At 38.8% G+C, this 10,296-nt stretch overlaps 2 protein-coding genes across 5 annotated transcripts; both read left to right on the plus strand.

Moving 5' to 3' along the window:
* The first annotated feature begins 17 nt into the window (after window positions 1–17).
* On the plus strand, window positions 18–5,140 carry commd4 (COMM domain containing 4). The gene is made up of 8 exons (XM_026175868.2): window positions 18–273; window positions 530–601; window positions 707–772; window positions 870–909; window positions 3,030–3,149; window positions 4,321–4,401; window positions 4,504–4,680; window positions 4,774–5,140. Exons 1-8 carry the CDS (start codon window positions 271–273, stop codon window positions 4,812–4,814), a joined length of 600 nt encoding a protein of 199 aa, XP_026031653.1. The 5' UTR covers window positions 18–270; the 3' UTR covers window positions 4,815–5,140.
* A 380-nt stretch (window positions 5,141–5,520) lies between these two features.
* Window positions 5,521–10,295, plus strand: neil1 (nei-like DNA glycosylase 1). 4 transcript variants are annotated; one of them, XM_026175864.2, is made up of 10 exons: window positions 5,521–5,730; window positions 6,120–6,604; window positions 6,692–6,811; window positions 7,275–7,380; window positions 9,011–9,107; window positions 9,181–9,302; window positions 9,385–9,412; window positions 9,494–9,564; window positions 9,890–10,085; window positions 10,170–10,295. In XM_026175864.2, the coding sequence occupies exons 2-10, from the start codon at window positions 6,150–6,152 to the stop codon at window positions 10,202–10,204; spliced, it is 1,230 nt and encodes a 409-aa protein (XP_026031649.2). In that variant the 5' UTR covers window positions 5,521–5,730; window positions 6,120–6,149; the 3' UTR covers window positions 10,205–10,295. The 4 variants fall into 4 exon arrangements, with proteins under 4 accessions (XP_026031649.2, XP_026031652.2, XP_026031651.2 ...); XM_026175867.2 differs by having other exon boundaries at window positions 9,014–9,107; XM_026175866.2 differs by having other exon boundaries at window positions 5,560–5,730; window positions 6,145–6,604.
* Window position 10,296: the final 1 nt, after the last annotated feature.

Below are 10,296 nucleotides of genomic sequence, written 5' to 3' on the forward strand. Positions count from 1 at the left end.
TGCGCATGCACGTGCATAAGCGTCACCTGCGTGTACTTTATGATATAGTACTAAACCTCTGATTAAATGAAAAAATAAATACGGACCTTACATCTAACCCACACTAAACTGTCTAACTCAGAAAGAGACAGAATGGGAGAGTGAGAACAACCTGCAAAAAAAGGAGGAACAAGGGTGCTGCAGCCAGACCGTCACGTGACCTAAGACGTCGTCCAATTAGATGCAAAGAAAAAAAACTCGTCTTCCGGTTGTCTTCCTTCTTCAACAACCATGGTAAGCTCGTTCGCTCTTTATCTCATTATTTAATGCTGTCTAATTCATTGATAATTCTGTGAAATTGTCCGATTATATAGTCGCTTTACGTATTAACGCAATGACGGATAATTTACCTCAAAGGCGTCGAGGTTTAGTGCTGCTGCTAGTTAGCAAGCAGGCTAAGCCAGTAGCCCATTTTTTGAGCCTTCTGTGACTGTAAATACTGTAGTTTTTGCACAGTGTATGAACTTATGAGTGACCCTCTTTGTCCTAGCGGTTCCGTTTCTGTGGAGACTTAGACTGCCCAGATTGGGTACTTGCCGAAATCAGCACGTTAGCAAAAATTGTGAGTAAAAGAAACCATAAGAGATAAAGTTGTTACTGGCACCAGTTTATTGATTTTATTATTTTTTTTATAACGAATATATTTTCTATTCCATTAATGTAACAGTCAAGTGTCAAGATGAAGCTACTTTGTGCTCAAGTGCTGAAGGATTTGCTTGGAGAGGGCATTGATGTAAGTTGTTGGACATTTCTACAGGCTCGTCATATGTAGACTGTAGTTTTGAAACACACACACATCTGTGGTGTCTTCTCTCTTGCTTCATTTACAGTATGAAAAAGTCGGAAAGCTTACTGCAGATGCAAAGTTTGGTAAGTGTCTCTTGTGTTGTTTCTCTGAGAGAGATGCAACAATTACATTTCAAGGCGCTTAACATTTCTGTCTGCAGACATATGACTGGCTCTTTCTATTTAGATTTAAGATTCTAGAAGTTCCAACTTTATATTTTTATAATATTTGATCTTCGTGCATTTGATCAATCATAACATCTGCCTACACTAACTGACCAGTAACCCTCCCTGTGGGAATACAAGTATTTGTTCACTTTATTCATTATTGTTGTTATTATTATTATTATTATTATTATTATTATTATTATTATTATTATTATTTATATTTATGTATTAACTGTAAAGATGTGTAATTACTATGTAAGATAATGTACTTAAAATGTGAAAATATGTACTTAAAGTATGAAAATATATAAAAAAGATATGTATATAAAATCTCCAAACTATGGATCACAACATTTTTAGGCAAATCTGGCATGATCGATCAGAAAATGTTACATGTATTTGATGATTTGAGATGGAAATTATTTATTTATTTATTTTTGTTAATGACGCAACATTTAACTGTTGTGGTAGTTAGGGGGGAATGATGGCTGGGGGTGGAGCTGGTTTGATTGCAGAGGCCAACCAAATGGCCTCTGCAGTTACTATGTAAGTTAATCTCTCATTTGAATCAGTTAGCTTGTTGAGTTCTATTATTTTGTTAAACACTATTTATAACTAGCGTTTCATTAAGTTGACTTTTTTATGAGCCCACTTATTTCTTAAAATAGTGTTAAAGCAACTCCAAAACGACACAGCAGACACAGTATTTGTGCAATAAACCATTGTTTGTGGAAAGCAATCTTGACCTATGGTTATTGTTTGAGCTTCCCTGGACAGGTCTAGCTACTCTGCCACTAACTCAGACTCCTCTCTCCGCACACCCTCCCAAGATGCTAACGCATAAAATACAGGAGAGACCTAATTAGGTGATCACTGCCAGCCTCCTGTGGCACTGCCCCCTGATATTGCTGCATCACCCCTACCCTGCAACTGTTGCAAACCACACCCTGCCCGTACAAGCTTATTTCCATGAATGTGTATTTTTGATATTATTTTGAATCTTTTTGGGGGAGATATTGTAACCCAGATTTTGTAAATTACACATGTGCCTCTAAGTCTTTGGCTGCTTGGTCCTTGATAAAAAGGTTTTGTGACTATGCCTGTTAAAAAGCAGTAATCCTACCTCATTTAAATTTGAACATTGTCAGGTTCAGCTTCAGGTTAATTTCTCTGGAAGTAGTGCTGTGCAGCTTCTAACACTGTCTAAAAAAGCAGCAAAGTCCACCATATTAAAATATTGAATATCTTCTTAAACCTTAATTTCATATTAGAGAAGAGTACAAAGCTACAAAAAACAAACAAATCTGGTTGCTGGCCTGAAGCTGGTCTTGTTGGTGTGGAAATAAAGTTCTGAGCTTTCATAGTGTTGTTAGTAGTTGCTAAAAGGCATGATAGCAAAACCCTGAGTTCACATCATTTGTGGTGAGTTTTCTTCTTCTGGGCCCTGAGAACATTACAGTAGAATAGTGTCTTAACAGTTTAAACATTTGGGGGTTGAATTCAGTGGCCAGGCCTCATTCTCATTCATTCTGTCGTTTGTGCTCCTGACTTGACGTGTGACCTTTGAGCTTGGAGCCTGCATGTTTTTTCTGTTGACACCGCTGATTAGACACATGGTAGTAGCCAGAGACCCAGATCGCATGACAAGTGATGATCTTGATGATAACAAATGGGTCAGTTTGACACAAGTCTGTTTTCTCACTGTGCCACTTTGTAGTTTATCATGAATGAGTGGCTGGACAGGTGAGTTATTAGAACAGGACTTCATGAAAGTCATTAAAACATAGCAAGAGCACTCAAAGGGGTTCATAAGTGCACAAGAATTGGCTTTAAAGCATTAAAATTCTTTTTTTATGGAAGAACAGAAATTGGTGATTACACATTGTAAATGCACTAAGTTGTGCGGCATTCCTGGTCTATCTAATTTGCCTTACACATAAGTCTTTAACACTGTTCAACTTAAACTTTGTTTTTTTGGGTTTTTTTTTACAATTTCTGTCAGATAAGCTGTTTTGTGTCAATAAACCATTTTGCAGAGAGCGGAGACATCAAAGCTAGTGTGGCAGTGCTCAGCTTTATTTTCTCCAGTGCAGCGAAGCATGATGTTGACAGTGAATCTCTATCCAGTGAGCTACAACAGCTTGGCCTGCCTAAAGGTAAGCCTGTGTGTTTGTGTCCAAAGGTTGGTGTAAAAATAAATGCAGTCTACAACTTGATATGCACCGATCTGTTCTCATGCCTGAATCTTTGCCAAGAGCAAGGACAGCCAAACTTTCTAACAAAAACACAAGTGACTAGTTTAATCTAATATCCTGGGGAAATGTCTCACATGGGGATAATGTGGAACAAGAGCAGCTAAATGTAGAGTTTATGTTACAGGATTTTAATATTTTATTTCTAGAGTATGAGCACAGAAGTATAATAGAGGAAGGATTTTAGAAACTCCTGTATTGCATTAGTTCAAAATCATTTATTGTGTTTTTTAACAAATGTCCTCAGGATGATGTCAGAGGATATTATAGTTATTAAATGGGTGTGTAAGGGATCATTTTTGCCAAGTGAAACTGGTATACTGAAAAATGAGAAGCTGTAATGTATTTCTGTAATTATTATTTTTTTAACGTGTGCATGTGTATGAATGCATGCTGATTGTTATCATTGTTTTTCATATTGTGAATTGATTTTTGACTTAGTGAACCAAAGACAGTTTTCCACTAACATGGACAGTAAAGTTAGTCTGTTCTATTGTTTCCTATTCATGGCCTGTTGTGTTGGTTCTTTCCTTTTTAACTACATTCTATGAATGTGGATTGACAATAAAAGAAAAAAGCAGTACATCATGAACAACAAAGGCGATGCTGATTTACAGACTGGGTGGTGCATTGCTGTATCAAAAACTCTATAAAAGTGGTGTTAACACATTTGCCTTACACATGGACAATCCCCCTTTTGAGGTTGAGTGGAGACACAAGCTAGCACGCTTCCAGTGGTCCCTCCCTGCAAAAATCACAGCTTTGTGTCAGGAAGGCCATCTGTGCCACATCAGTCCACCCTTTGGAAAATAAGAAGCCCAAAGTTTCACCATGATTTTTGTGTGTTTCATTATAAATAAAAATGACAGATGGCTTTCTGCCTGAGATTTTGAGATTGTATGTTATGTTTCAGAAATAGTAAAAGGTTTATTTTATTTGATAAATATGAAATACTTCTAAGGACTTTGTAACTGTTAGATTTTCTTTTTAGTCGTCTGGTAATGCATAATTAGTTCTTCAGCTAATCGTCAGCTGAAACACTCAAATTATTTTTTTCTACTCAATATTTCTTTAGAGCACACTACAGGGCTGTGCAAGTCCTACGAAGACAAGCATGTTGCACTGCGGGAGAAATTAAGAGAGACAAGCCTGAGATGTAAGTATTTCTGCCCTTCCTATTCAAGAAAGAAGAGAAAATTAATGATGGCTGCTGCTGGGAAGTTGATGACTGAGCACTGGCATTCTGCTTTGTGATCAGTGGGTCGACTGGACTCTGTTTCTTGGCGAGTGGACTACACTTTGAGCTCCAGTGAACTGAGGGAGGTGAATCAACCAACAATTCAACTTAAACTGCAGAGGCAAGGAGCAGAATCAGGTGCCCCAGAGACAACTGTGGTGTCTGTTTCTGCTGACAAGTTCAGAGTGCTGCTTGCTGGTAAGTTCAGTATCTTTTAAAATACTTCCCTTTTTGTTGTCTTTTAATTTGCCAGACCTGTGATGTTATTTTTTTGTCTCTGTACTTTTTCAGAGCTCAAACAAGCCCAGGTTCTAATGAACTCACTACAATGAACAACAGACGTGACTTTCTGAAAATCGACGATAATGATGATTAACTGCCTAAAGTGCCATACTTACAAGTTGTACAGTGTTATGTATTCTTCCTAAAAAAATGTAATTCCTTGTGTCTCTCAACTGATATTTAGTTGTATTTTTCTACCATTTTAGTAAAAATTAGTAGAAATGTGTCCAGATTGTGTGATATTTGTTACTGAAGTAAAAAAATAATGATCATTGTTTAAAAAAAGATGTTGCTTGTATCACTCAACACATTTAATTATGTTAATTATTTGTGTTTTACCTCTGTATGCTTATAAATAAAAACAATGTAAAACGTATCCGTCAAAAAGTGATGGCCAAAAAAAACTGGATTGATTATAATGTAGGTACAATAACACAAGATACTTGTGACACATATGATTTATTTAATACATAACGCCTCCGTAAATCATGTTGATTACAGCCAATTTAACAATGTGATCAAAGATATTAGACATTTTAAAAAAGTTGGAAATCACTTCCTGGTTTCCGCAGCGCCTACAATTCCCATCATGCATCGGTTTATTTGCTAGGAAACCCAAGTCTAGTATTTTATTTTAGCCGTTTTAAGTGAATAATAACAGCTAAGAATGAAAACCAAACAAACACACGTACACATTAGACCAAAAATAAATGAGAAATTGTGGGTTTTTGTCACAGTTGTGCAGGTCTCGCGACATTTTAATGACTGGCGCGTGGTGATTGTACAACTTGTTTTGTAACACTGTTGGTTACGCATGCGATAAAAGCATTGGTCAAATGTTTAGCTGCACGGTATTTCAGCACAAAGACATATCCTCTGTAAATTTATATCAGCAGCTGCTGCCGTGCAGACAGTAAACGCTACAAGCTGAGTGCACTTAACGCCGAGCTCCGTTTCCTGGTTTCGGTGAGTTATGTACTTCTAATTTGATAAAGATGCAGCATTGCCATTTTTTTTTTTACAACATGTTTTGGTTTATGCAAATACACAGAGCAGTATTTTGCTGTAATTGGATTAAGAGCATATTCAGGAGAACCTCAGGTTTGAAGTTTAATGTTAAAGCTTTGAGTTTTTTTTAGATGTGCATTGTGTTATTTTTTTGAACCCCAAAGCTGTATGTAAACATTTACAGTCATGATTGCAAGTGAGAAGGTTTTACCCATACTCCTGCACTCTATAGAGGACACAGGGTTCTGAAACATGCGTTATTTGGAAGTAATGTTATAAGCCTGGAAGTGACATTTTTTGACATAAGCTTTGACCTAATATTTGATGACAAGTTTTATTTCTGGAAGTTTCAGCCCAACCTTATTTGTTCAGCCAAAATGCCCGAGGGACCAGAGCTCCACCTGGCCAGCCTGTATGTGAACAGAATGTGTGAAGGAGTGCTGTTCAGGGGTCCCGTCATAAAGTCAGAGGTCAGCAAGAACCCTGATGTGCCCTTCACCTCTGAGGCCTATCGCATCACAGCTGCTTCCAGAGGGAAGGAAGTGAAGCTCACGCTGACGCCCATAAAGACAGATGAACCAAAACAGCGAGTGAAAGCGGGACAAGTGGAACATCCCATGGACATAGTCTTTCGCTTTGGGATGTCAGGCTATTTCCGCTTCACTAGCGAGGATGAGCTGCCCAAACATGCCCACTTGCGTTTTTATTCCAAAGAGAAGCCCTGCAGAGTACTTAGCTTTGTGGATCCTCGCAGGTTTGGGAGCTGGGAGCCCAACGGGACCTGGCAGCCTGGCAGAGGTCCCTGCGTTATGTTTGAGTACAAAAAATTCAGGTTAGTGATGCTGAGTGTCACTTGCGTCTTCTGCCTCAACGCAATACAGTAGCACGGCCACACTGATCAGTAAAAAAACATTTTCAGGGAGAATGTTGTGACACACGTGTCTGACCGAGCCTTTGACAGACCCATCTGTGAAGTCCTGCTCAATCAGAAGTACTTCAACGGTATTGGAAACTACCTGAGGGCTGAGATCCTTTTCAGGTGATGCGCAAAGACAACATTACATAGATTAGCATGAGGGCCGCACTCATACTGACCTAATTAGACAGTAGCATCTTATGAGGATGTACAGCAAGATCTTTGCACTCGACCGGTAAATTGTTATCTTATCACCAAATCTGAAGTAAGGTGCATATCTCTACCCCTCGAAAGATTTACTCTGCTCTACCATTTTTATTCTGACTGATGTGTAAACATTCATAAAAAAATCATACAGGATTTTTGAAACATTTTAATTTTACTAATACCCATTATACAGATAATTGAAGACCTTAACTATGGCAAATGGATTGTTTCATTAGTGATGACTGAAGGTAGAAACAGTAACAGTGATATCAATGGCTTAACTACACAAGGTTTTGTTGAATCAGAGAGCTAACAAGAGTGTTTTTGTTTCCTAAAAGAAAAGACCTTCAGTACTGTTCTTTCCCTTTTTCTTTTCTAGGTCTAACATCCCTCCCTTTGTGGCTGCCAAAACTGTGCTGGAAGGTCTTGGGCCAGACGATTCATGTCAAAATGAGAATCCTGTGAAAAATGAGTCAGACACGAAGGTGAAAAAAGTGATTTTTTTTTTTTACATAACTTTCCCAAACCCTATGGCGTTATTTTTGTGACTCTATTCTGAGCTCACATAAAAAAAAATGTTGCAAGTACAAATGTTGCATTTTGAGGAGAAAATTATTTTGAGCAAAGAAAAGTTTAATTTGAGCGAAGAAAATTCATTGCTGCGTGAAAGAAATGTATTTCAGTGTTTGCTATTATCCATATACACACACACAATAACAGCCCTGTTGCCCAGTTGTTGGCATTTGCTGTTGCTCAGATCTCTGGTCTGTGTGCTGACAGGCATCTGCAGACCTGCTCTCAGTGTGTCGCTCCCACTCTCAACATCTCTGCTCCCTGTATGCTCAACTCTTTCTCTACACCAGGGGTGTCGAACTCCAGGCCTCAAGGGCCGGTGTCCTGCAGGTTTTAGATTTCACCCTTAGTCCACACACCTGAATCAAATGATTAGTTCATTACCAGGCCTCTGGAGAACTTCAAGACATGTTAAGGAGGTAATTTAGCCATTTAAATCAGCTGTGTTGGATCAAGGAATCACTAGAACCTGCAGGACACCGGCCCTCGAAGCCTGGAGTCCGACACCTGTGCTCTACACTTTATATATGTGCCACAAAATAAACCAATCACAGACTTGGATGCAGCTGCTGTTGTCTGTTCCCCTTGTCCGCACAGAGCTGGGTAAGAAAGCCTTTGTCCACTCTGCGCCTTTTTCGTGGAACATGTTACAGAAAGACTGGAAACTAACTGAATTGTTGTCTTTAAATGTTTTTAAAACTAAACTCAAAGGCCTACAGGCTGCCTCAATAATGTGTAATTGTTTTGTGTAATTTTAACTTTGTTTGTTCGTATGTATTTGTCTTGAAATGTGCTGCCTCTTGGCCAGGACTCCCTTGAAAAAGAGGTCTTTGATCTCAACGGGACATTCCTGGTTAAATAAAGGTTAAATAAAAATAAAATTCTGATAGGCTGTTTTGGTCTCCAATCAGCTCGCTAGCTACTGCATTCCAGAAACACTGTCCAAAGTGTAGCTAAACCCAGTGTAGTGGTTTGTTTTAACCTAGATTAAAAACAAAAATGGTCTTTATATTATATTCTAAAATAAAATAATTAAACATACTAACCAAAAATGATTTTAGCTACACTCTGGACAGTGTTTCTGGAATGCAGTAGCTAGCGAGCTGATTGGAGACCAAAACAGCCAATCAGAATTTCTGTATCCAAGTCTGTGATTGGTTGGTTCTGTGGTACATTTATAATGGTGTAGAGAAAGAGTTGAGTGTGGAGGAAGCAGACATGTTGACAACGGGAGCAACACACTGAGAGCAGGTCTGCAGATGTCTGTCAGCACACAGAGCATCTGAGCCAGAGCAAATGCCAACAACTGGGTGAGAAGGGCTGTTATTGTGTGTGGGTGTGTGTGTATATGAATAATAGAAAACAATGAAATGCATTTCTTTCACACAGGAATGAATTTTCTTCCCTCAAAATAATTTTCTCCTCAAAATGCAACATTTTTGCACTTGCAAAATTGTTTCCGTGCACTCAGAATAGAGGGACAAAAATAACGCCATAAAACCCAGACTCTTTCTCACAGTGTCTTTGTTTTATTCTTCTCAGAAGACATCGGTAAGAACAAAAAAGAAACTGATGACACACCAGACGGGTGACTTGCTCAGTCTTTGTCATACAGTCCCTCTGGAAGTGGTGAACCTCGGTGGGTAGTCAAGTGTTTACAGTATGAGTTGCTCATGAGATGAACGCAGTGTTTAACAACTCGTGGTTTTTAGGTGGGAAAGGATATGATCCAGCCAGTGGGGACTTCTCCGACTTTGAGGCATGGCTGCAGTGCTACTATGTGGACGGGATGAAAACACTCCGGGACCATAATGGGAGAACAATATGGTTCAGAGTGAGTTTAAAGGAAATGCAACATAACAAAGCCAGATGATTTTATTTGTCACACAATTATGTGTCTACCTTTATAATTTTAGGGGGATCCAGGGCCCATGGCACCAAAAGGTAATGTTCTCAAGAAGTTTAGCAGCTCAGGTGAAATGTACATGAGAATGTCCATTAATTAATTTTTATTTATTTTTTAAGATTCAAAGTCACCCAAGGCAAAAAAGTGGGCAAAGAAAGATGATGACCATGATTACACAAACAAGAAAAAGGTGAGCATGAACTGTCTTTTGACCAACAGTGAGCTCCATGTTACTGTGCAAGAGTCTTGAGCCAACCCTCACTTTTTTTTTCTTTAACTTGCTTGCTAAAAGCAAGAGCAACAAGAAATCATCCAAAGAAGAGCTTTGAATGTTCCTCAGGAAGTCTGAAGAACTATTCCTGTAGACTTCTTAAAGAAACAACAAGAAAGCTTGCCTAAGAGAGTTCAGGCTGTGTTGAAGAATAAAGGTGGTCATATCAAAAAAAATAGAAACAAGGGGTGGCTCAAGACATTTGCACAGTCGTTTGTATCCAACATCAGTTTCATCTCACCAGGGGGCCAGAGAAAGGAAAGCAAGGATCAAACAGGAAGGTGGGATGAAAACACCAAAGAAAGAAAAGGATGCAGGTCTAGAGGAAGCTGAATCAAAGAGAAGGAAACCTGGCGAGACGCATGAAGTAAATACACCCCAGCGTGAAACAAGGTCAAATGCACGTAGGAGAAAGACCAGTAGTGTGGGAGTGACTGCAGGTGCGCCCATGAGTAAAAATGAAAATATTTTACCTAGTGGGGAGAAATGAAAACTGATTTATCTCACAGCTGTCCTTGTTGCAGGGTCACAGAGACGAACCATGAGAACGACCAGGTAGGATGGTAAAAGAAGAGGCACCCCCACTTTGGACACTTATGTTTTATACTATTAAAAATCCTTTTTTATTAATAAAAAAAGTTTCTTCAAAAC

The sequence above is a fragment of the Astatotilapia calliptera genome, chromosome 7, assembly GCF_964374335.1.
Source record: "Astatotilapia calliptera chromosome 7, fAstCal68.1, whole genome shotgun sequence".
NCBI lineage: Eukaryota > Metazoa > Chordata > Actinopteri > Cichliformes > Cichlidae > Astatotilapia > Astatotilapia calliptera.